Genomic DNA, 27454 nt, shown 5'->3' with positions numbered 1-27454 from the left:
TCCAAACACAACTGTATGAAGTACAAGTAGAAACCATGGAGGTGGATGAGAAAGATAAAAAATATGAACAAATGGTACTCACACCACAGGGTGAGGAATTGCTTCTCAAATAGTTGAAAGGAGATAAATAGATACAACAAGATGAAAAGGCCTTTGAGTAAGAAGTGGGTGAGAAGCTGGAAGAGTTTGTTAAGCAAGAACAACAGAGATACGGGAAAGAACTAAAAGTAAACCTTGCACAACACCTTCCCCAACCTCCACCACTACATGATGAATCTATACAACGACAACGTGGGAAACACCAAGGTGTAAGTAAAGAGTAGAAAGAACAAGAAGAGAAAGAACAACCACATGTAACCCACATAGTCACTACTCAAATAGCCACACAAGGTGAACAATAAGATGATAGAATGCCATAATGGCCTATCTTTAGTTTTCAAAAGAAAATAAGGTGGTTATACTAGGAATTACCTTACAATAAGTGGTTGTCGAGTCACCAAGAAGAGTCAAGAAATATAAAACATTACATCACCTCTCAAGAAGTGACTCTGGGGATGTTGTATATAGTATTGCCGCTCCTATACAGGGTACAGAAGGAGAAGGACATGCTTCTTTGAAATATCAAATCTCTTAGGTGAACCTTGGGAAACAAACTCAATGGGGAGAAATAGCCTCTTTGGATGATCCCATGAATAGTATAAAGATAAGGAGAGAAATAGAGCACAAATAAAAGAAAGAGGTCAAAACTCAACTACAACAATATATATAGCTTCTGATGGAGATGGTGAGACCTCTTGATTTGAGGCCCAAATATTCTCAACCTTCCACCTCAACACTACAACAAGAGGATGTGAAATCATTATATGCAATGGTGAAGGCAGTCATTTCTATTAAAACTTGAACTATAAATCAATGGAGAAAGTTAAGGATGTTCCTCAAAGTCACTATGGACATCTACACGGATGCTAACCTACTTGAAAGGAGTATGATCATACACACCACCCAATGGAAAGCTCAAACTACCAATTTTGAAAGAAAAGTTAAAGTGTTGATGAAGATTAAAGATCTGGCTAAGGAGGTAATTAAGCAGGAAGACCTATTATGACAAGAGGACAATAATTTTCTACAAGCCTCTATCAATGCTGTGGAATTCAAGTTAGATATTGTAAACCAATATAGAGCCAAAACATTAGAAAAGAATCCACCTCCCTTAATCCTCATTGATGAATATGAGTAGTATGTTGTAAGGGTCTTGGGTAAACATGGGCTAGAAGTCCTTTGAATAGGCTCACTCAACCATGAAGAAGTGTTGAATCAATGGAATGCATACAAGTCTAAAAATTTGTCTCCAATCATTGAGTTTAGTACGGATGTCATGGAAAGATACATGTACTGTGTCCTCCAATCTTACCAAGCGACTCAAATAATAGATATCCTAATTGGTATAATGGAGGAACTAAGAGAAAGTTTAAGGGTTTCCAAGTTTTGCATTGAGTACTTGACGGGCTCAACATAAGCCTTAGTGGAGTTGTAGTTGGCAAACTACCTAAGCTACAAGCAGAGCAGCTTATTATTAGTGTATTCCTAGTGTTTGCAAGCCAAGAGGCGTACTAATGACTCATGGGCATAGGATGCACAATTTTGAGATTACTTCACCCAGGTATGTATTCAACTTGCACCACACCACAAGGCCCTAGCTAGATTAAATTTCTACTATAATCAATGCTCACATATTGTTTAATGCTAGTTGAGTGAGGTTCAAAATTAGTGACTTTCATCTCAAATGCACCTCCACCATTTTGTAAATAGGTCATGGTCTTAGTTCACTCCTAGAGTGTAGGGGGTAAGAACCTATAAATCTAATGAATTGGGCTATTTTGAGGGTTCAAAAATTGAAGATTGGAGGCCAAAGTTAAGAATTTATTTAGAGTATTTTCATTTATAGTAATTTTAATTTTAAATATTATTGAGCTTTTTTAGTATCAGTGCTCGCTAGTACCTATTATTTCCTCAATTAATCAATACAAGCTGCTTCATGGATCACATGTTATATAATATTTGTTGATTTCAATTTGGTATTTATTTTATCTAATGTCTTCTTTCATTATGAATAGCATAATTGTTGTCAGTAAATGTGGTTTTCATGATATCTTAAGTTGATAGTTGACTTTTTCTGTATGTGGGATCATCGACCTTGCACATAGATGAAGAGTTATACTAGTTTCTATTTGTTTTCTCATTGATAACAATTGATCACCCAAAATATTTCTTCCAAGTTTAACATTCTTGCATGCTTATGTTTGTTTATTCTCAACAACCAATCTATTTTGCATTCTTCTTCTGACTAGATCTATGTAAGTATCTTCTGCAACCAGCATACCATCTTGATTGAACAATTTACATAGGCACTGAAATATCCATGCATAGTTGTGAGCAAATGAATAGGACCTTGGAGAATAGGGATTACATAATCTTTTTTCTTTTCAAGAGAATCTTCACTTTACAAAAATTTGCTATTAGGTGAGTGTTGGTTCCCAAACGAATAGTTCCTAAATCCTAGAGAAATAACCATTGACTCATAAATAGATATAGAACTAGGTTTGGTCAACAAACAAGATTCAGCACAAATGCTATAATCTTCTCCTCTTTAGGCTCTACAAGACCTAGGTGGGTACCCCTACTGCAATGTTTTACAACATTTTAACTTTATATAAACAAACATTGAAGTACATAGAAAATGATTTCAATGAAAATATACCAAGGATGAGTATAATATACAACAAATTTTGGCTTGAACCTGCATTAAAAGCTGGCTTTAATCTATTTTTCTCCTAATGCAAAAAAACTGAGAAATGAAATATAAAAGGTGAAAGAAGAATGTTGAAATGATCCTGAAACCCAAAAAAGTATGACCAGTGCATATGCAAGGGAGATACAAAGTCAAATAGCAAGTCTAAAGATAGACAATATCACAATATTAGCATTCAAATCCAATATCAAACATTCAAGACTTTCTTAAAATGCTTAGACTGAGAATGTATTGACAGCTTCCTCACAATACCTCTCACACAAATGTTGCAATGTTCAAGACAAAATTTAATTCATTTACTTGAAATGAAACCTATCAAAACATAAACATTCTCCATTAGAGATGACAAATTAAACATGTCATTAACATAACAACTCATACAACACCATACAAAAGATATGAGCAAGAAAAAGAATGTCCTCTTTATTGATTTTCAAAATAAAATTGATACATTCATGATAGATTGATATTCTCAATAAATCTATAAAAGACTAACTTTTATAATATTGCTTCAAGGCTACCTATTACATACTAAGAAAAATTTCAAAATCCTTCTTCTTGGCCTTGAATTCCCTTTTATAACACAAGGGAGAAAAACAAACCTCTGTCCAAGAAGACACATATGTCATTGTTTTACTGCCTAGGACCAAATACACCATGATGTGGCTCTCCTCCTACTCTACATGCAATCAATCTTGAGATATCAATGCAATTAGCCATGAAGATCGCCACTAGGACTTAGGACCACGAGCTACCCTTCTTGGGGCTCTATGCTTATGCTAGATCAAACCACCTCTTGAGTGGTAAGATAATGGTTTTTTCATTTTTTATTTTCAATTCCTGTTGTTTTTCTCTTTCATTTTGTCAAATGAAAATTTCTTCTCTTTCTATCTGTCCTTTTTCTTATGATAGATCATAGAGATTGATGCAGGAAGGAAGGACGAAAAGAAAATCTATAAGGACAAATTAGGGGTAGCTATCTTGAGCCACATAGAGATCAATCACATTTAGTTCAACCTCAACTGCATCCTAACTAATCTCTAAAATTGGATTACCACATTTAGTAATCCACTTTCTCTGTGTCCTTCTCATCTTCTCACTTGGTGACTGTAGTGTCATAAAATTGCAACCCTAGCAATTTTAACCATATTTGAGGTCCTCCCCTTGAAGAAGACATCTCCCTTCCCAGCTAAGACCTCTCGTTGCACTTTCACCTTGAACCCCTCCCTCTTTGAGCCCTGTTTCTACCTGTAGACCTTGTCTAGGCCCCAAGATAGGGAAAGATAGGGGTGTGGTGCCATTGTCTTCCCTCTTAGGGAGGCCTTAGGATGGGTGTTTTTGGCCCCTTTCTCTTAATTTTCTCTCTAGGGGTTTCAATCTCTCTTTGTTGGCCTTTGACGGATGAAAATTAATTCTCCTGGGCATGTATAAAAGGGAGTTAGTCTTCTCATTTTCATATACATACATAAATGTGTGAAATAGATGAATGAGTGAATATACACAAAGAGGCAAATTTCAAGCTAGACAACCTCCATCATCATCATCAAGCATTCAAGCACTCAATTCTTCTTCATTCATCCCTTGGAGCAACATTACAACATTCATTTGCAAGCATGTGCATGTGTTAGGGTTTTTTCATGTTATATGCCATTTCATGCGATACTTGTGATTTAATTCAAGAAGCAAATAAATCATCATCAATCAATTGCAGATCTACAAGGTATACATTTCCATTATTTACATTTAAGCATTTGCAATTACTTTATTTCAAGGTTGATTCCTCAACCAGGGTTTGACTGAGGCAAAACCCTATCCACAACCCTTCTTCTCTTCTTTTCTATGTGTAAGTTGTAGCTGCATGGATATATTTTCAAATTTGAACTCTATTTGCAGAGGTGGAAAAACCCTTTTTGTTTTGCTGATTATTTGGAGGACCATGTGCACTTTCAACATGGTCCTAATGAATTTTCTACAAATTTACAAGGCAGATCTATATCAGTTTGAATATCTCAGAGTCAAAGTTACATCATGATCCAGAACCAGTAGCTCGTCATTTCACTCATTTTATCTCCCTTTCCCGCATAGTCAACAAGTCAACTTTCCCAGTTACAAAACAGGGCCATTCACACTTCAACCCTTGCAATCCACTTGGAATTCACATCCTTGTCTCCCTTGGATTTGGATCTAGTGGATTCAAGCCCTTCTTTAAAATGTAAATTTACCCCAAGCGAAAATCATCCTAGTGACTTCGTTTCTCTCGTAGGTGGAGAGTCACTAGGGTTCAATTTCCCACTTTACATTTTGGTGAACCTGACATCTTACAAATTAATTCTGATTTCCCATTATTAGATTTGATTAAGTGCAATTTTAATTTCATAATTTCATTTCCAAGTTTGATATATTTGCAAATTTTAGAGGTTAATTGCAAAAAAGACCTTAATTTTTCATTTTGACAAAATTAAGGTTGTGAAGTGTAAAATTTTAATTGCTTGTTTTAGATCTGATTTCTATTTCAAAATTGCAATTCAAATCTGCTTTTTTATTCTGAAAATTCAGTGGTTATAAAGTAAAACCCTAATTTTTAAGATCCTTCTATTTTTTACCTTTGACTATTTATTTGACCAATCTAGACATTCCCAAATCAGCTAGTTTTTTGGAACCTGGAATAAAATCATAATATCTATGATCCCTGAAATTTTTTTAAAAAGTTGGTTGGATCATGTGAATTGAGTTTAATTTTTTGCTTGAACAAGAAAATTGGCATACTTTATCAATTCTAACACTTGCAAAAGTTGAAAACAAATTCAAATTTCACCGCTTTCATCTTTTGAATTAATTTTCATAAAAAGGTCCTAATTTTAGATCTTCTTTTCTAGCAAACTAATATTTTCATTAAGAGACTTTCAATGGCAATTAATAAATTGGATTTACTTTCTCTTTCACATATATTTACTACAATCATGTGTCAGATGAGAGTTTCTTTCACTTCATGTAACTTATCTTCATTCATAGCACTTGGTCATATTGTGTTGTTAGGATTTCCAAATTATTCCATTTTCAATTAGATCTCAAAGCTTTCATGCATCATTTGTGTTGCATCTATGTTAATCACCTGAAAGATTTTATAGACCCTAAACAAAGAGATCCTAACCCTTGTACTTCTCCTAGGGTATCTTGTATGGATAAGATGAGATTTAATGCCTTAACCAATAATCTCTTTAAAAAAGAGCGAGCATTGGAAAGCGACAAGGACCCATCTTCTTATACGCATACCCTTGAGCAAGGGGGAAAAATTAAAACATTAAGATTATTAAATCTTTAGATCCTCCTTATTCTCCTAAGACCTATATTCAACATCAAAGTATATGTAGAGAGGATGATGTCATGCATTTTATTCATGATCTTTCCCCTCACATAGAAAGAACTAAAATTAGCTTCTAGATGATGAAGATGTTAATCCCCAATCTCCCCAAAAGGATAAGCTTGATAAAGAAAAGGAGATTGTCATTTCACATGTTACTCCTTCATCTAAAAATCCTTTTCTTCCCCTTTACACATCAAATTTCAAATAAATTCATGATCCTATTCCTCCATCTAGTCAATTGCAACATTCTTATAGTCGTGACTTTCATATAATAATGAAACAAGGTTTTAAAGGCCAAGGAATTGGGAAATTTGAGGAAGGAATTTGTGTCCCTATTAACCCTCCTACACAAAGTACTAAAAAAAGGCTTAGGAAATGATACTGCTATCTCTATGGATGAATTTCTTAGGCTCTAGAACTTTAAAAATTATCTTCAAAGACAACAAATCAAAAGAGGCTGTAAGAATGCTTCTTCTTCAAAACATCTTTTTTGTTCATTTTATCAAACCCATGACCATAATGTTGATGATTGCCCTAATTTTAAAAAATCTATCGAAGATGGTATAAACAGTGTCAAAATTAGAGTTGTGGATAATAATCCTTCTTTTAACAATCTTTCATGTCAAGACAATATTTATCATCCTGAAAGACTAGTTGCAAGAATTTATTGGAAATTGAAATATGATAGGAAGATTTCCTTTCCTCCTCAAAATAAAAACAAGAATCTTAAGTAAGTGAAAAGTATTGAGTATTGCATTTTTCATGATTTATATTCACATTGTCTAGGGAAATGTTATGAATTTAAGAAATTTGTTCAAAAGCAATATGACCTTGCACGATTTTCTCTTACAATAGATCTAGCTGTCTTCCTTGACATCAAAATAGTGCCTTAGCAAGTTTCTTTTCTCTTTATGTTGCTCCTCACCCTATTGCATAAATAGTCAGCTTAGTTGGGGGCTTTTTATCATTCATGGTGGTGTTGTTTCAAGTTTACATACTTTGGGGCAGCAACATGAAATTCATTTTCCTCTTTCTTTCTATATATTTATCTCTTTTTCATGCATTATTCATTACTAGATCTCCTTTCTTGCGTAGAGTTATTCTTATTCAAGCATCTAATTGTCCTTTGGTTTTCCTCTTTGCTTGAGAGGAGTTTATTTAATAAGTAGTGCACTTCTTCTCTTTCCTAAATTCTCTTGGAAAACTTACCTCTTCTATGGTCTCGATTATTTGCAAGTAGGATATGCCCCTTAGCATGGAATGATCTTTTGAGAAGTGCATATCTCTTCCATGAGAGGATTTGTTCCATTAGGAAGGCTTATTGCTTGACAATAATCACCACAAGAAGAAGTGTAATGTGTTGGCATTTCGATGATGTTTTGATTGTCATTGATGGACACACACTTGTTTTGAGATCACTTTCTTTATGTATGAGTTATGCTCAACCGATATTTGTTCCAACCGGTATTATGTATTATAGTCTTTAGACTGTCGGTGTTTTGCAGAAGATATTTCCCATTCACAAACTGACTAAAGACCTAAAGCGGTATGAAGACCTCAAGCGGTTCGAGGATCTCAAGTGGTACGAAGGAACAAAGCGGTAGTTAACATTTTTCCATTGTTCACTTTAGACAACTAGTAATCGGTAAATTGTATGAACCAGTATTACTCTATGATGAGTTACCAATCAGTATTTTTGTGATGAGTTATTATCCACCGACACTTTGGTGGTGATTTTGTGTCATGTTACCAAATGTGTCTAGATGCACTAAACCTAGGAACTTGTAATGTAATCCTATTGGACCGACATGAAATCTGACTCCTTTATACGGACATCATGTCTAGGGTTTTAGGTGATGAGGTTTTGTATGTGTGATCATAGAAGAGAAGATTAGGTCTATGTGAAGAGTAGGAGTGTGGAGATATTGAAGACTGAAGTAATGCTGAAATGCATTAACAATGAGTTGTCATGGATCTAACCAAGCATACTGTGCTAGTATCTAGATCACTCACTTATTGATTACTCACATCTTCAAGAAGTGTGAAACCCTTAACTGGGTAGGCCTAGCAACGCCTTTGTAAATCCTCAAACAAGGTGGTTCACAGCTGTGAATCTGAAATCCTCTCACAAGGTAGTCTTTAACAGGACTTATCTCCTAACAAGATCTGTTCTGGCAAAGAACATTGTATGACCTTAACTAGTCTGGTTTCTACTCTGCAGATAGTTACTTGTCAGTTTCTGCTCACTGTTTTTCTTTTTTTTCCCATTTGGGTTTCCACATCAAAACTTCTTGTGTTATGGTGATTGTGCTCTTGTGGGTGAATGCTTTGTTTCCTATTTGGTTTGCATTTATCTTAATCAGTTTATTTGCAAATCTGTCATACTGGTTATCTGCTAAATTGTTTAAGTATTTGAGTTCAGTGTTTTTTGGTATACTAATTCACCCCCCCCCCCCTCTTAGTATTCATCAATTGGTATCAGAGAAAATCTTTCTATAAGTCTAACCACTTGGAAGGAGATATAGGGGAATACACTGTAAGGGAACTTATTCATCATCTCACTCAGACTAAGAAAGCCTATGATGAACTCAAAGTCAAGTATAAAGCCTCTCTAGAAAAAAGAAGAGAGCATGCTGAGAAACTAATGGAGCTTACTAAAAATAGTTCTTCTGATGAAGTAGACATGGATGCCCTAGTTGAAGAAGTTGAAAAAATGAATGAATCCAATGCCAATCTGAGAAGGGAACTAGAAGGATTGACTATCAGAATGTGTCAAGAGCTTGAGAACTGAAGGAAAGGTGAAGATTTGGTAAAAGACAAAGATCATGAGATCTCCAAGCTGAAGCAAGAAATCAGTGCCCTTACCACTCATCTCCAAGAGAGTAAAGTGGAAATAGAAGAAATGCAAGGTGAACTAAACATAGCTATTTCTGAGAATGCCACCTTGAAGCAATCCAATGCTGCTATTTCCAAGGAACTCACTAAGTCAAAGGAAATACTTGCCAAATTCAATGAGAGTCCTATTAAGCTAGAGCAAAAGCTTGAATCAACAAAACCGGTAAAGAATACCACTGGACTTGGTTTTTCCGGTTATGAGGAAGGTGAGACCTCTAGAACAAAAGATGTAGCTTCAAAAAAGAAACCAACATCAAAGGATAAAGGTAAGAAAAAGTATAAACCTATTTGCTTTAATTGTCTTAAGGAAGGAAATATTGCTAATGTGTGTAGAAATAAAGCCTACAATAATTTTCCTTATTTTCTAAATAATAAGCCTAGATCCAATAAATTCAATGGAAACTATTATGCATACAACAAGTTTGGGAATAGAGCATTTGAATGCAAGTCTGTTGTGTACAACACTAGGATATACCCTCCAAGGACTCAAGGAGTTATTTCGAAACCCACTGTGAACCGGAATCCAAATTGGTAGAATGCCTATCACCATCAGTCAGGTGGTGGTGGCTATCAAGTGACAACCAGTTGGAGAGAAACCTATTTCATCTGTCATGGTAGCGGTCGAACTGCTGCTACATGTAGAAGGAAGAATGGTATAATCAACAATGGACCATGGAGAGCACCTAGAATGATATGCTATCATTGCAACAAACCAGGAGACCCTGCCAGAACCTGAAAAATGAGAAAGAACCTATCAGATGATATATCGATCACTCGAGAAGGGAAGATTGATGTTGAAACTGTTCAAGCAAGAATGAATAAAACATGGAAAAAGAAACCTGAAGAAGTGTCACAAGATGAACCGGTTTCTGCACCTAGTGTGGAAGTCTCTGAACCGGCAAACTGAGCTTTAAATAGGGCTTAGAGGGAGAATATTAGTGAAATATTTGAACCCCTAATTTATATCGGTAAATACCTTAACCAATAACGTTACCTATCAATCAACAAAAGATTGTGAAGCAATAAAAGGCAAAATTAGGGTTTCTACTCTAGCGGTGGAGCATTTATTATGGTAGGTGAATAATTTGTTTAAAAAGAATTTTTCAAAGTCATTTTCACTTATCAATTTTCGAGCGAAGAATTCAAATCTTGTAGGAGAATCTAGAGATATTTTCAACCTATCAGTGAAGAACTCTAAGTGGTAACCGCACAACCAAAGTGGTGTGTCATGAGCTGCATTGGCAAACCCTAAATTTTGCAATTGTGAAGGTATTTCTCAAAATTCCAGTTAATCATGGCTTCTACATTGCATTCCAGCTCTAGTGTACCCATGGACTCAGCTGAATTTATTCAAAGGAAAATGAAATACAATGCCCTATCCCAAATACCTGCCAGAGTTATTGTTGAAGAAGATATTTTAGGGTACATTGACTGTGAATTGGAAGACCTAAGATCCCTAGCGATTCACTCCTAGCTAGATCTATTCTGTGGGGATGACAAGAAAATCAAACTGGAATACAACATCCTAGAGAGGAAGAAACTACATAATGTTGTTTATTTTATTGAACAGTTCATGGAAGATCACATCTGCATAATCTTGAGTGGAGTACACGGTGATAAAATGTACTTGGAGCAGATGCATGATATTACAGTGAAAGCAATTCATGCAGTCACCAGTTTCTACAACATTGGTGAGGTGCCAACCCTTAGGAAAGTCATCAAGACTGAAATGACTAAGCTCACCAATTCTCTGAGAGAACAAAGGGGAATGATTATCAATCCCAACAAGGATGACTTGGTTAAGTATGCCTGTATGGTAATTGGCTATAGCGTGTTTTATGCTAGCTGAATAAACTCTATCCTTGCTCCTGTGGTGAATACCGCCCACAGAATGATCAAGGAGGATGCTTCATTTGATCTATGCACCCATTTGTAGAAGAAACTTCTATTAAACTTGAAGTCCATCAAACAAGACAGTGCCTTAAGATTTAGATTTGGACAACTTTTGGTAGGTCTATTTTTCTACTTTCAAGGTTGTTTCTCAGGAGTCGGTGATATTCAATGGTCTGCTAACCAACATGTCACCAAACAAATTAGGGAAAGTCTCTAAGCGGTGGGAACTGGATATCCTGAAGTCTTGAATAAATACTTTGATGAATTCAAGCGGAAGATGAGCCAAAGGATGAGGATATCTGGAGACATTGTTAAGAAATATGAAGAGGACATTTGCTTTACCATTAAAGTAGATGAGTGCATAATGGAAGCACTAGAGCCAAGATAGGAAGAAGTAGAACCTATGTGATATGAGGTGATGTATGACATGTTAGACGGGTATGCCTCTACCTTGCTAGCCTTGCCTCTAAATGCGAAGGAAAAGCGAACCAACACCTACTTAGAGAGGATAACACCAGTTGAAAATCCTAAAGAGAAAAAGGGCAAGGCAGTACCGACGGTATCGACATCGGTTACCTCAACAAGTCCTAAAGTGACCAAGCAGTCACTTACCAAAAAGAAACCTGAAGTTGCTACTACTAAACTTTTTGAAAGAAAACAGAAGACCAAAAGCAACTCACCAGAGTCTGAGGATACAGAACCAGAAGTGTAGCCTAAGAAGACTAGGAAAACAAGGAAGAAAGCAAAAACTACCGGTAATGCACCTGCATCATCTGCACCGTTAAAAATTGACATCTCTTCTTATAAGCAGATGACACATTGTCAGAGGACTATTAAGAATATTAAAAGATAATTGCTTAGTGATTTGAAGGATTATTTTGATGATTTGCCGATAGTGAGAAAGAAGAAGTAGAGCGGGAAATCATTAATTATTTATGTGTTTATGACCAGTCACCATCAGAAATTAGATCTAAGGCACCTGATTCTTTATACAATTCTTTAGGTAATAAATGGCACATTGTTATTAAGAGAGAACAGGAGATCAGAGAAAATATTTTTGCAGAGTACTTCCCTGATGCTTCAAACTTTGAATTATTTGAAATCATAGACCGGCACAAAGGTCTCTTCTTCATGAGAAGAACAAGACTCTTGCTACTGGAAGGAAAAGCCTCTGAAGTGGTTAAAGACACAAATTTCCATACTAAAGCCACTATGAAAATGCATCAAGTTGCTCAAGCAAATAGAGAAGTTGAACAGGAAACAAAAACCGAAAAAATGGATGAGGCATTTGATAGCGAAGGAGAACCAGCTACAGAACATGTTGACACTATTTATGTGGACATGTTAGATGGTGAAGATGTCACTCTAGACACAGAGAAGGAGAAACAAGATAAAGAAAAAGCAGAGAAGCAGAAGCTGCACAAGGAAAAGGCTGACAAAGAGAAAGAAGAAGAGAAAAAGAAAGAGGAAGAGAAGAGGAAACAAGATGAAGAGAAGAGGAAACAAGAAGAAGAGAAGATGAAACAAGAGGAGAAGAGGAAAGAAGAGGAGAAGAAGAAACAAGAAGAGGAGAAGTGGAAAGAAGGAGGAAGAGAAGAAAAAGCATGAAGCAGAGAAAAGGGAGAAAGAAGAGGAAAAGAAAAGAGCAGAAGAGAAGAAGGAAGAAAAAAAGAACAAACAAGCGGAGACTCCAAAGGCAACCGATGGTCAATCCAAACCGGCTGACATCACCAGTCCTATTGACCTCCAATCTGTAGATGAATCGGAACTGCTACAAGGCATAAAGATAGCACAAGAAAGACTGGAAACATTGAGGAGGAAAAAGGAGCAGGATGTCATTCACATTGCGATTGATACCCTTACTAGTTTGATTCTAAGTACCAGCCTCCCCAGTACTGATTCCTCTCTGGCCAAACTAAAACTTCTATGTAAAATTGTAGAGGACCAGGTACAATGCCTGGAAGAATTTGTTGAAGCTAATGCACAGAAGAAGCATCAAAAGGCACTAAACAATGCATTAGTAAAGAAATTGAATGAGCTCTAGTCTCAACTTTGGAAATTGTAGAAGGATATAAGAGATGCTATGGATGAGGGAAAACTACTGTTGAGAAAAATAAGCCAACCCCATCTACTTAGTGATGATGTACTTGCACAAAAGGATAAACTGCAATCTGATTTGTAGGCATACATAATCAACTTTAAGACACCATATGATTCTTTCAGTACATATGGGCAAACTGTTCACCGGTATCAGCTTCAGTCTGCTAGGATAGAATTGGAGATTAGCAACTGGACAAGAGATTCGCAGGAGCTTCAACTATTTTTATTACCCAGACTACAAATTCTTCAGAAGTGCTTTCTCAATCAAGAATAATGGTAACTCAAGAGATGAGTAAAATAGATGCCATGGAAGAACAGGTATCACAGATGCAAATGGAAAGTGAGGTTGCTACCTCGTTACTTGAGTCATGGTCATTAGAGGTGAAGACTTTTATGCAGGGTTTTAAATCTATTTTTGATAAGTTTCACTCATTATTGTCATAAACATTTACTCATTTTAATGTTAATGAAAAATAGGGGTTATTCTGCATTATTTTGTCATTGTTGACAAAGGGGGAGTAGTATTTAAAATTTTGGTGAATGTTATGTATACTTTTATGTTACCTTTTTAAGGAAGTAGTATACATTGTCATTTCTACAAAAGGGATAGTGTATATGCTTAGGGGGAGTAATTTTGATTATGACATATTTTTGTTGTAAAAACACTAGATGTCAAAATTTTCCTAAGTGTTGTCATCAATGCCAAAGGGGGAGATTGTTGGCATCTTGATGATGTTGTGATTGTCATTGATGGACACACTTGTTTTGAGATTACTTTCTTTACATATGAGTTATGCTCAACTGGTATTTGTTCCAACCGGTATTATGTATTATAGTCTTTAGACTATTGGTGTTTTGCAGAAGCTGTTTCCCAGTCACACACTGACTGAAGACCGAAAGCGGTATGAAGACCTCAAGCAGTTTGAGGATCTCAAGCGGTACGAAGGAACAAAGCGGTAGTTAACATTTTTCTAGTCTTCACTTTAGACAACCGGTAATCGGTAAATTGTATGAACCAGTATTACTCTGTGATGAGTTACCAACTGGTATTTCTGTGATGAGTTATCATCCACCAACACTTTGGCGTTGATTTTGTGCCATGTTACCAAATGTGTCTAGATGCACTGAACCTAGGAACTTGTAATGTAATCCTATTGGACCGACATGAAATCAGACTCCTTTATAAGGACATCATGTCTAGGGTTTTAGGTGATGCGGTTTTGTATGTGCGATCATAGAAGAGAAGATTAGTTCCATATGAAGAATAGGAGTGTGGAGATATTGAAGACTGAACTAATGCTGAAATGCATTAACAATGAGCTGCCATGGATCTAACCAAGCATACTTTAGGAACAAATAACGTAACACCATTAGCCTCTAGGTAATCTTTAATCCAATTCTTCTCTTAAATCTTGAAAATCGAAAGAAGCTCCAAAGAAGTTCACATTTTTCTTGATTCCCAATTTTCCAGCCTAAAAGGGCTTCTCATCTTCAATATAAGGAATGGGAAATAGTGGAGGGGATTTACCTTTCTTATCATCACCATATAGTTTTTAGAAAGAGGAATGGTGAGATTTTCATCTATATTTCTTATAACCCTACTTAAATCTCCCAAAAATATCTGCCTTGAATACCTTTCTACACAAATCTTCAGTCTTTTTTTTTTGAGGAAAGTCTTAATGAAGAAGTGTTGCCACAAAGATTACCAGAATATTAAATTATTTTAATTTACATAATGTATTGGTATGTAAGAGAAAGATATATTGATAAATAAAAATGATTACATAAGTGATGGTCTGCTGGGCACCTCTGCCCAAGACAAAGTTAAAACTCTACGCAAGGCCACTAACCATAACGATCGGGAGAGGGTAAAAGTACCAGGCAAGGCATAAAGCTAAAACAAGCAACCCCTTCCACGGTTTTTCATCAGAAAATACACAGAGAGCATTATCTACTGTGGGTGGGAACATTATTTACGAAGCCCACATCTGAGGCAGCAAAACAACCTCCAAGAATGCAATTGGAAATCATCAATCTTAACTGTAATTTTATTTATTTATTTTCACCAAATTCCTTAATACTAGGGTTTTCATTAAGGAAGCTAAAAGAACAGTAAAATCTTATACTAGAGTATCATTTAGGAAGCTAAAAGAAGTTTAAAGGAACAACATTTTCTCTTCAAATCTATCTGAAATCTAAATATGAAAAGATAATCAATAAAAATGTCATATATATATATATAAACTATGCCAGTGGTACATGATCTCTAAACGTATCTTATTTTTGTAGCATCACAGCAATATAGACCATGTGCTACTACATTTTCTTATTTAGAATGCCCTCATTCAGACTCTGTTTATGAAACCCTACACTACACAAAAAGAGAAAACAGTCTTGCAGGACTGCAAAGGAAATAATTCCTGCAAGCTCCACTATAAACTTCCACAACACCATGAGGCTTCAGCTCTGCAGAAATGCGGTTTATTTGCTCAAAAGACGGATTTCTCATTCCACTAGCGAAAATGGACACGGATCTCCTCTTTTGAGCTTCAATTGGCTTCCATCTACAGCTTGCGCTCTCCACGACAATAGCAGATCTCATTAGCCTGGAATCTGAAGAAAACGAAACAATACAATTATTTACAACATAGTACCGAATTGAAAAAACTGTCTGAGAACAACCCAATTCGTTTTATAAAATCACAACTACCCAGTTGGTTTACCTGCTCCAGATCCATGATCCATTATGTCCAGTCGGCCCTAAACTTGAAATTACCTAACTGATGCTACCTTAAAAAACCCTAGATGGCTCACCGGCTGAGTATCTCAGGCAAATCCAAATACAAAAACCCAGCCTAGTATCTCAGGTAAATTCAAAACTATAGAATTGTTTACAACATTGTACCGAATTGAAATAATTAAATGAGAACCACCCAAATCGTTTTATAAAATTACATGTACCCGGTTGGTTTACCTGCTCCAGATCCGGGATCCACTTCTTCTTCCTGCATATCAATACACATTCTTCAGAAATTTGCCGCAATCTTATTTATAAAACATATAATTTGATAGACGGGCTTGAATATTTTAACGGGCTTTCATACCTGTACAGAGCTCTTGTCAGTTGACCTCTTGGAGCGGAATAATGAAGTTCAGTTTTGCACCCTTCAATACTGAGGCTAAAACATACATTTTTTAGATTAGTTTTAAAAATAATGTAAAGAACAACAACTCGTAAGAATCTGTCTGGCTACTTACATCTCTCTGGTTCTTTCTTCCGTTTCTCTCGCCCAGCGCCATTTTGGAAGCAGTAGAAGACTTTCTTGCCTTCCACAGGACCATGGCGCAGCAGCTCTGTCCACATATCGATCTCCCGTTCCCCTGGCCTCCATCTGCTCAAAGCCCTCCTAACCCTTGCGCTCTCCACAACACTAGCAGATCTGATAAGCCTGGAATCTGAAAGAAACAAAATAATACAATTATTAACAAAATCGTACGGATCCAATTGAAAAATCCTAGATATGAACAACCCAGTTCACAAGTACCTGCAGCAGATCCGCGATCCATTGTGTTCTGCAGGCCAAAACCTTGAAATATCCTTAGTAACTGACATTACTTTTGAAAACCTAGAGAGCTCACCCAGCTGAGTAACTAGGGTAAATCCAAAGCCGATGGTAAGGAAACAAAGGAGATGGAAGGTATAAATAAGCAGAACGAGAGCGAGGGAGTTGGAGAGAAACGTGGAGGCAAAGTCAATAAATTTTGGCAAAAACAAAATTGTTGCGTGACAGAGAAGATACTGAAGAGGTAGGTTGTGGGTTGGGACTTCGGACATCACAAGAAAATTATATGGGTTGGGTCTGGGACTTGTGATAAAAAGATTTTATAGATTTTTTTTTTTTTTTTTTTTTTCGGGTGTATATTGAAATATTAATGTATTGAAATTTGTTTCTATTAAATTTTATGGTTAAGTTTATAGTTTTTGCATAAGATTTTTTTTAAAAATATTATCTAATTTAATTAGTGAAGATGATTTCAATCAATAAAAGTAAGATAATTATATATGAAGTGTAAATGCTAGGCATGAAAGCTAGACTTTTATTATAGTCTATAGTATGAACATGGTTAAAAGAATGTGTATGCACAAAAATGATAAATAAAATCTCTTAATTTTTACTAGCTTAACATAGTAGCCTATAGTTGGCACACGATTAGAAGAATGTGTATGCACATATATGATCAATAATCAAGTTAACAAAGTCTCTAGTATGAACATGGTCTGCAATGATTAGAAGAATGTGTATGCACAAATATGATCAATAACAAAGTTAACAAAATTTATTGTACAAACATGGTTAGAAGAATGTGTATGCTTCTGACAAGTTTTCAAGTTTTTAGTTGTTGAAAGAAAATGATCAAAGAGAATAATAGTACACATTCAAAATACTTTTTGTTGAATATAAAGTCTCACTATTAGAGACAAACACCACTAAAACAAGAACAAAATAATCTTATCAAACATAATTTAGTTTCTAGTGAAAACTATAATTAAATTTTTTTCTTAAAAATGCATGGATTAATCCAAATTGACATTGACATTAATTGAAATATAATAATTTTTTTTTGAATAAGGGAAAATAGGTTTTGATGGGCCCCTGAAACCCATTACAGCCAAAAGATCAAAAGATTTACATTAAAGCCCATCAAAATGCAAAAGATAGCACCAAAGAAAAGTACAACTGACGAACAAAACACCAACAAACTAGAGACAGCAATCCAAAAACCAACAGGACTGATAAGAGCCCAAAATTAGGTTAAAATTTAATATTTAATTTACAGTATAAATAAAACATGAATACTTTACTATTCAATAATTGATGAATGCAAGCCTCTCCAAAAGCAATGAGAAATAATTTAGTTAAATAAGAAAGCATGAAAACCTTAAGAGAAATATGAGTGAGACACATTTTATCTATCTTTTTTAAGAAGTCCAGAGTGATGCAGATATGTTAGAAAAATCAATAATTTTTTTCCTACTTTGTTGACCCTAGGATGGATAGACCAAAAAACGGGGCTTGGGTGACAAAAATTTGGCAAATGCAGGAAATTGTTAAATTTAGTCAAAAGAATGTTTAGTGAATATTGGAAGATCATTAGGACTCTAATGGACATTAGTGCAAACATTGTTGAAGGGGTTTCCTATCATCATGCAAGACTCCAGATTGTCACAATTAAGCCTGTTAACACATATTTTTGCAAAATATTTTGTGCTATTTATTGATGTTTAATATGTATATTTTCATCATAAGATCATTTACTGTTGGATTATGTGTAGGAGATATGTTGTTGTGTCAAAGAAATCCAATTGTAGCCTGAATCTATATGAACAAGTATCACCTGGGCATATTAAGGGATGGCATTAAGTATGGTGACATTTTGATAACCTGTATGATGACAGTCTTTGCATTGCAAGAGCACATTTTAGGGTTCATCATAGAAGCTGGTTCATGAGTGCATTCAGAGATGTTTTTAGTGCCTTAGAACTCCATTAGCACGGTTGTGGAAAGTTACATTTGTGAAAGAAAGCCCTCTCTTCATAAAATATAAAATCATGTTTATCAGCGTAAATCACCCCGATAAGATTGCCTAGGAGAAAAGGGTGTGTGTCAATCGGAAAAACTCACACTAGTGAGGTTGATGGCATTTTCTCAAGGTGCGATCGGTAGGAAGAAAGTTTGGAGATTTAGTGATCCATCGGGAAGAGCTACACTGATAGCATAACAAGAAGGCGGAGTCATCGACGTAGCGTTCACTATCGGAAGCATGGAGAAAAAGTTACCCCGATACTCGATGAGGTTATCGCAATAACTTATGCCAATGTCGGATGCAGGAGAAAACTTGTTGGCGATGTCATCGGGTCATCGAAAAGTGTCATCTTACACTACCTTGATACCTGATGGACTAGGTGGCAAACGCAGTGTTATCAGTTGGAGCTATTTCGATGAGGCAATACAAAAAGGAGGAGAATACTAAGTCATCAACGTAACTTAAGCCATCGCGGAGAGGTGTTTCAGGTTATGCGGATACCCGATGTGGAAGACAAGCTGAGCACAGAGAAGGAGACTTGATCGGGATAAGTTACACTGATTGAAGTTGAAGTCATTGGGTTATCATCACCTCATTGGGAGGAGATATTTTTCATTGCACCGATACCCGATGAGAGAGCAGAGATGGGTGTGAGAAAGGAGATCTCATCGGGGAAATGTATGGCGATAGACTAGAGAAGTAAAAAGATACACAAGTATGAGGTCGATGTCACTGGTCATCGGAGAAATATAAAATGAGTTGTTATGATACCCGATAAGGTGACCCAATGTAACAAACAAGATGTGGACTATGAAGGAGGACTCATCGGAATAACTTCTAGCCATCAGAGGAACATATATGGTTCTATGCCAATACCCGATGGGCATAATGCCATGGAGGAATAGAAGGAAGGTACATCGGAATGGGCTGCATTGATGTGAAATAAAGGTGAAATTAAAACCTAGCTAGAAGGTGGAGCCATCGAGGAAGCTATAACCATCAGAATGAGGGAAAATGAGCTACATCGATGCCCGATGGAGTGATTGGGAAAAGTCATGCTGATAGGAACAAAGGGTGAACGCCATTATCAAATCAGATTTGAAATGAATCCACCTACCATTATTAAATGCAGGCAACTGATAGGTCTGTGTTTGCAAAAGGCAAATCATAGCACAATTTCAATTGAGTAAATGCTCCTAGTGTATTAAATCTATATATGGAAGTTTGCCTAAGAAATTTGCATAACAGGTTGAAGTGAACAGAGAGATTGCAGTGAAACTAAACTATAGAAAATCAAATTTCAAAAATCTTGAAGGATTCAAATATGGAGGGTTCTAGTTCCAAAGGAAAGAGGAAGGTCACTGAATTTTTTGATAGTGCCTCAAAGAAGTCTAAAGGTGGAGAAAGTGTGCAGAAGCGGAAGTTAAATCAGGACATGATTGACTAGATGAGCTCACTAGGAGCCAAGTCCCGAAGGTCTAAGGTTACTTTGCCTATTAGTGACTAGATAGAGGACGATTTTAAGAAAATTGGTGATGTCTGAACTAGGCTTAGAGACCATGAATTTTTCTTATATCATTACTCACGAAGGAGCAAGCCGACCCTAGTCTCAAACCCATGGACGAATGGATTGGGTAAGCTAGTGGTCCCTAATGTCTTTGTAAATATTCAATTATTGAAAGCACTGACTAGGGCTTATGATTACATGAAAATATGTATCCAATTACCAAGTGGCGATGCCTTCATCTATCTTTCAGTAGCTACCATTCATGAGGTTTTTGGTCTTGGTTTTGAATCCGATGTGCCTCTGTCTTTCGAGAAGCTGGAAGAAGAATATAAAAAGATGGATACTATATATAATGGGAGGAATTTGACCATCCATAAGGTTGAGAAAGGGAAATTGACACATGAAGATGGGCCCCCCATTCAACATCAACATTTTGAGACATTATTTGCAATATACATGCATGGCATGCGATCAAGCAGGAGGAGTTGAGATTCTAGATGTGGCTCGAATCGGACCTCTAGTACTTACTACAGATATACAAATGTGTGAGATGAGACAATTTGATTATATTGCCTACAATGTAGAAAAAATGCATGAGGGCTTCTTAAATCTTTACAAAAACCCTGATAAATCTTTTAAATTTTATTCATTATTGATGCATATTATCTTGTTTTACTGGTGACCCAAGGGGTTGTGGCTTGAAGAATTGAAATTAAATGTTTATGGTGAGGATGGGCAAGAGCAGCCAATACAATTGTAGGTATCACTGTGGGATTATCAATTCATGAGATCTCATTATGTCAAATTTGGAGAGCTTTTTGTTCAACCACTATACAAAGATTTTTGTGGTTTCTTGTGATGGATCATTCTCAAAAGAAATTTAAAGATTTCTTAGACGCCATGAGCATGGAGATACAAGAGTGAATAATAATTGGGGTGATTGGTACGTATGCCAAGATTTCTTATATGTTAGAATTTATGGGTTTGAAGATGCCCCTTATATGTTACCAAAATTGGTGCCTCATATAATTGCATACCTTGAAATTGTAAGGTAGGTAAGTGTGTCGAATGCTAAGAATTTTGGGGGTGCACATAAATAGACATTTCTACCCAGAACTCTGCATTTTGGTGATTTCACCATTGTATCAACAAAGGCTTATAAAGTTATTGACAGAATGTTAATAGAGGATTATAATCTGTATGAGCACACAAGTAGGAAAAATTATGACCCAAAGGGCTATATACACTAGTGTAGAAAAAAGAAGAATCTTGGTGATTACTTGCATGAGCATATTGAAGCTCTGGATATCTTCAGAAACAAGGAGTTAGAGGAAGCTATACAAATTTTTCAGGATTTGAATCATAAATTAGAAGAAAGAATACAAAGACTATAGGAAATGGAGGAAGAAGAAGTTGAAAGTGAATCAGGTGAAAATGAGGTTGTCTCAAGATATAAAATGTCTGAAAGAGAAGAGGAACCTGAAGCATAGGATCAAATTGTTGCAAGGGTGAATGCTGATGTTGATGCCAAATTGGAGGAGCATAACACCTTTGTGTCTGATGATGTTTTTGTTATGTCTAAAGAGATTAGGACCTTTTTGTATCAATTAAAAGGCAAAATATTGAAGGATGCAATCCGTGACATCACCCTAGATAATGAGGCAGAGTTAACAAGAAGGCTGAAAGTGAGATTGATGCAGAGATGGATGCGATGACCCCTCAAAGAGGGAGACAATTGCTTTCAGAGGTGAGGATTATTATTTTTCCTGGCTGGGATTTCGGTGCCTCATATATTTTTGACAGTTTGTTAAATTCAGAGAATAAAGAATTCAAATCGGATATTCAAGGAGTTGATGATATTTTCATTGGGTCAAGGTATGACCAAGATGAGGAAGCTATGTTGTTGTGGGCTCTTTATCCTCCAAATAAAAGGCCAAATATAATTGATGTTGATAAAGTTGTCAGTCATATGATGAAGCTAAAAGTTGGTGAAGTGGATCCAATTGTCATAGTAGATATGGGGATTGATATTTCCAAATTGAATAAGGCATAGATGAAGATGTTAGTAAAAGAGGCAGGGAAATACAAGTCATTGTATGAAGAGAACTTTAGAAGTAGAGGTCATCATGTACCCCAAGTAACAGATGAATCCAAATTGAAGAAGAAGTGTGAGAAATTTCATAAAGAAAATAAGAAGTTGAAAGAGAAAATGTTGAACATAAGGGCAGACTCAACATGTGTCCTATTGTCAAAAAGATTTGAAAAGTTAAATGAAGTTCTTGAAGACTTCTGGACAATTTACAAGAAGAATATGGATAATAGTATGTCACATAAGAGAAACTCTGACAGATTACATATGCTCTTGCAGGATAAGAAGGCTAGTCAGGCATACAGTGTAATTATTGAGATAATCTCAAGACTGATTAAAAAGCATGAGAATTTCGATGCAGACATAAAGGTTGAATATGATGATTGTCAGGGAATTGTGCGGCATGGTATTCCAGAAGTGATATATGAAAACGGGTAGATTAAGGAAAGGATTGTGGGGATTAGAGAATGTTATCATTACTTAATGATTCCCTAGAAATTGCACAGGCTGACACCTTTGACATGGTAGAGATAGTAGACTTGTTGGAAAACTTTGTAACTATAGAAATTGCAGTGTGGGATATCATCTTCAATGCTAGCACTTACAAGGATGAGGCCTACCTACGACATGTTCAGAAATGTGGCTTGGTCATGGATGGCTAGAGTTAATTTGTTTCAATTGTAATATGTTTTGTAATATTGTTAGTTGTTATAGCAGTTAGGGAGTTATTAGTTAGTTTTTTTGTTTTTTTTCAGTTTTTAGTTTGTACTAATGAAAGGGTGTGTCCTTTCATTTGTGTCTTTTGAGTTGCATATGTATAGGGAGTCATTTTTGTATACAAGGAGGAGTTCACAATTTACAAGCTCCTATCTTTCAGATTGTTTGTTGGGACTAGTAGTTTTATGTTAAAGCAAGTCTATAGAAATGAAGTCATTCTTGTGCAAGCAAGAATATCATGAAGTACCTGTGAGTTGGTGTCTTTTGTATTATTTTTTATTGTAAAATTAATAAATAAGATTTGTTGTCTTTATCTCTAGATCATTTTATGTTACATGGTGTTGATGAATCAAGTTCTTTGGATAAATCTAATTAAGATTTGTTGTAGTGTGCAATCACATGTTGTTGTATAGGAAACAAAATTGTTTTTGTTATTCTTGCAACATATAATGAAACCATTGCAGCGATAGTCTTACATATTTGTGAGTTTTTTAAACTTTTTCCAAAGTTGATTACAAATATTGATCCTCTAAGTAACATATAAATTGTCAGATAAGGCATTGGTCTATTGTTAGTTGTTTCTAAGTAAATTTGGTGTGCATAAGGTCCTCATTAGGGAAACATACTTCTTATTCCTATCATTATTGTTCTTTCATAATTACTTAAGGTTCCAATAGCATTCTTTTATAAGAATTCATTCACTATTAATAACATTCAAGTTTTCAGATTAAAGAAAGTTAAAAGCACATAATAAAGCAAAGTTGCAGGAAACATTTTACCATTCTTGCAAACAATTAATTTGACAAGCTTTAATTCACTATAAAGAAGTCTCTTCATACTTTGGAGATTAAGGTATACCTGTCTAGGTCTAGTGGAGCCTAAAGTGCAAAGGAATTTGGCTTTGACCATTTTGTTCGTTGGCCAAGGTTGATTGAGAAATCAGTAGGAGATTTGGTAAAGCTTGATGATTTCTAATGTGTGTTTTTGGAAACCAGCAAAGCCAATTCCAAAAGAAATTGGTTTGAGGGTTCATTGTCTTTGGAAACAAATGGTGAAAATTGAAGATATCAAATATATTTTTTCAACATGCCATAGAAGGATGCATAATATGGATTATTGCACCCAAAAATCCAAATCAAAATGAATCTGGAAACCTAAATCTCTAAACCCTAATTCATATGGGATTTGAACTATTTTGGTGCAAATAGAATAAATTATCCAGGATTAAAGAATAGAAACTTGGACAATAAAAAAAACTCTTGATTACTGGGGATGCACCTTTGGATTGAATGAAGGAGGTGATGATCACCCCTAATTTGGCAGATACGGGGGACTAAGGAAAATCAAATGAACCCCGAGATCAAAAGACAAGATTACTAGCATTTTAATGAAAATAATTCTACGTGAACAAGTTGGTGGGTTAAGATTTAGAAAGAGAACAAGATAATTAATTAATTAAATAAATGAAAGTATGTATTTAGTTAATAGAGGAAAAGTAGATAGATTAAATAAATAATAAATATTTATTTAATTGGTTTAGGATCTAAGTTAAGGTGTCTACAGAAGGAATCTTCACAAGGGGCATTGAAGGACCTTCAAGAGAACGAATATTCATGAGAGGGACCAAAGGGGTAAAATTCTCCACATCAACCCCATCTGGGTCCAAATGGGGAGGGAAGCTAGACGCTAAATAAGGAAAAACAAGCAAAGGCAACTGAATCATAGGTTTACCTGAGGAAGAGGCTCCTCCACCTAAACACAACTCAAATCGACAAGAGGAACCAAATCGAGAACATGATCCATCCAAGGGCCATTCACTGACACCAAATCAACCACAATGATATTATGACAAGCTCCATTATCCAAAAAAGCCAACTGGAAAAGTGAAGCTAAAGAAGGAGCACCCGAGATCTCTATAGAACCAAAAGGAAGAGTCTCCAAAACATTCCTCACCTCACATGAATCCATCAACCCAATCTCACCAATAGAAGGGGCAAGAGGGGACTACAACTTATTGAGCATAACCTCAACTAAGGGATGAGAATATAAAATCAAAGAAAAGGAAGGAACTTTCTAGAAAAATAAAGAGGATAAGTAAGAAGTCCCTTCCCATTGGGGGAGGGAGGGGGACCAAAATTTTGATGACCATCTTTTAGACAAGCATCGCATAAGTGACCCATAAAAGATAAGAGTCAACAAAAAGGAGCAGAGTTCTCAAATTTAATATCATAGAAACAATATTTCAATCAAATCTATAAAGGAAGCTCTTTAAGATGCTCAACACAAACATAAAAAACAAGCAAAGACTAGTTTGGCTTTACTCTTAGTAGAAAAATTAAGAGAATAAAATTATTCAAAAGAGTTGACAATTCCAATAGTAATCTCTTCATCCCAAAACTCCAAAGGAAAACCAAAAACGTGAACCCAAATTAAGATACCACCAGGAAAATAAATAGAATTTTTAAAACCTAAGTGCCACTTGCACAATAAGAAGTGCTTCTTACTGAATAACTAGGACCAGAAGTAAGAATATGAAGATAGCCTTGGCTCAAAGATAACCAAAAAGGAATAATCCTACGTGGAGCATAAAAATGGTAATAATATATTTAATAGATAAGTGAGAAGAGGCCAATTTCCTTACAACAACAATATTAGGGCATATTCCAAAATAATTACCACCAAAGAGTTCACAATTTTATCTAGAGTCCGATCCAAGGAGGGATCCTTATTAGTAAACTATTTCTAATAATAGAATGCTCAATGCAGACACCATTAGTAGAAAAAGAATTCTCACTATTAAAAGGATCATTCCAAAACCTAGAAGTTTCCTTGATAGATGCACATTTAAGAGGGAAAGTACCTAGTTACCTTATCTTAGAGAATGGAAACCTTCATATTTGCCAAATAATATTCCTCTTGTATAGGGTGAAAGGGGTCTAAGGAGAAGGACCCACCAGAGCTCAGGGACAGAACCACGTCATGATTGAAGGAATTAGTTTAAATCTCTAGAAAAAGGATACCATCATTTGAATACCCCTACCCACTTGATGTTGACACCATCTCAGACCCATCACAAGGACAAACCTATAATAAGAGAGAACTCTACACAACCACCTTTGTTCCAAGAGATTCTTTCCAACCACTAGTAGAGCTTATTTAAAAAATCTCCCAACCTAGATCTTATATTAAATCTACTCTACTTTGCTTTTTGGTGTCATTGTCACAAATTAAATTATTTAGATTTGTATCTACACACATAAAAGAGGGAAAGTACTATGTTATATAGTAACTAATCTAAGTCAAACCCCATGTTGGCATACCCACATAAACAAATACAATGATGATGATAACACTCGTGTACCTCTAGGAGAGAAAAATAGACCTATGGAAACACCAAAATGGATGTTTGGCTGAAGAAAACCCCTATCCAGGCCCAACATTTTTCCACATCTGAGCATTTGTAGATAGAAAACAAGTTCAAGGAGGGTGGAGCTACTTTCAATGTGGTTTCTAATATTTTTTCATTCACTTGGTGTATAGACAACAATGTTGTGCACAAAAACCCTAGTAGCGCACTGGAGTCCAAAGTTGAGCCTTTGTTAAGTTGATGGTAAAATCTATATCTCACTAGGTTTTAGTTTTTGTAGTTAGAACATTTCATTTTATGCTTCATGCTTCTTTTATTTTATAATTTTTCTTGGCTAGTTTAGCATAGTTTTATTTTCCTACTATTGATCTTCCTGGCTCACCAAACTGCTAGTTAAGTGAGGTAGCGAAGTTTTACTTATTCCTTGATATATTTTCATCTCAAGGGTAGTTAATCTACTCCTCAACATTTTGCTAGACCTGACATGAATCACCTTACATCTGATTTCTGCCTCCTATTGTTGATATGTCTGATAAGGCATTCTTGAATGATGTCTTTGATATGTTGGATGATGGCCTAGGTGATATCCTAGAGGTATCTCCTTCTGATCATAAGGTCATTAAGACTAACCCGTGCATAGACTCTTCTTTCAAGAATACAAAGTTTGTCAATGTGATTGTAATCTATATCACTTGAATGCCAAATAGATTCTTCTTCTTAACATCATTTAGGCATGTTAGAAAAGATGCAAGAGGAGCCACAACAAGAATAATATATGGAGCTCCTGCAAGTTCTAAATAAGGACCATGCTCTAATCATGAGCCACTTTTTTTGTCACTAGGAGATGGGATTAATTCTTTTGAAAATATTAAAAATAACTCATGATTAGTCTCAAAAAATTTCATAGATATCATCATAATCATTATATATCCACAATGTTACAATCAACTTTGATAATCCAAATAAATCATAATAGGATATTTAGTGTGCAAAGAAAATGAATCATTGTTTTTCATAGATAACTTTAATTTATGATATGGCTGATTAAGATAGGCTCTTTCCTAGAGTTATTAAAAATTTGCATAAATGGGATCAATTCAACATTTTCCATCTTGGGCATTAGAAAA

General features: G+C 35.6%; 1 protein-coding gene across 9 annotated transcripts; it reads right to left on the bottom strand.

The window, feature by feature from the left end:
- Positions 1-15263: 15263 nt before the first annotated feature.
- Positions 15264-16896, bottom strand: LOC131054794 (uncharacterized). 9 transcript variants are annotated; one of them, XM_057989398.2, is made up of 5 exons: positions 16607-16896; positions 16320-16517; positions 16166-16234; positions 16017-16066; positions 15264-15674 (listed from the first exon to the last, which is right to left on the bottom strand). In XM_057989398.2, the coding sequence occupies exons 2-5, from the start codon at positions 16451-16453 to the stop codon at positions 15433-15435; spliced, it is 495 nt and encodes a 164-aa protein (XP_057845381.1). In that variant the 5' UTR covers positions 16454-16517; positions 16607-16896; the 3' UTR covers positions 15264-15432. The 9 variants fall into 9 exon arrangements, with proteins under 9 accessions (XP_057845381.1, XP_057845382.1, XP_057845379.1 ...); XM_057989399.2 differs by having other exon boundaries at positions 16023-16066; positions 16607-16895; XM_057989396.2 differs by having other exon boundaries at positions 16166-16240; positions 16607-16891.
- Positions 16897-27454: the final 10558 nt, after the last annotated feature.

Source organism: Cryptomeria japonica, chromosome 3 (genome assembly GCF_030272615.1).
Source record: "Cryptomeria japonica chromosome 3, Sugi_1.0, whole genome shotgun sequence".
Classification (NCBI taxonomy): Eukaryota; Viridiplantae; Streptophyta; class Pinopsida; order Cupressales; family Cupressaceae; genus Cryptomeria; species Cryptomeria japonica.
Note: the sequence above shows the minus strand (reverse complement) of the source record. Positions and strands in the feature narration are given on the sequence as shown.

What these genes read in the sequence shown, in the direction of transcription:
- LOC131054794 (XM_057989396.2), bottom strand. Translation starts at nt 16,453, where the DNA reads ATGGAGGCCAGGGGAACGGGAGATCGATATGTGGACAGAGCTGCTGCG. An exon ending in GAAGAAAGAACCAGAGAGAT is followed by an intron (nt 16,241 to 16,319) that starts GTAAGTAGCCAG and finishes TGTATGTTTTAG; the next exon opens with CCTCAGTATTGAAGGGTGCA. An exon ending in GGTAAACCAACCGGGTACAT is followed by an intron (nt 15,675 to 16,016) that starts GTAATTTTATAA and finishes CGTTTTCTTCAG; the next exon opens with ATTCCAGGCTAATGAGATCT.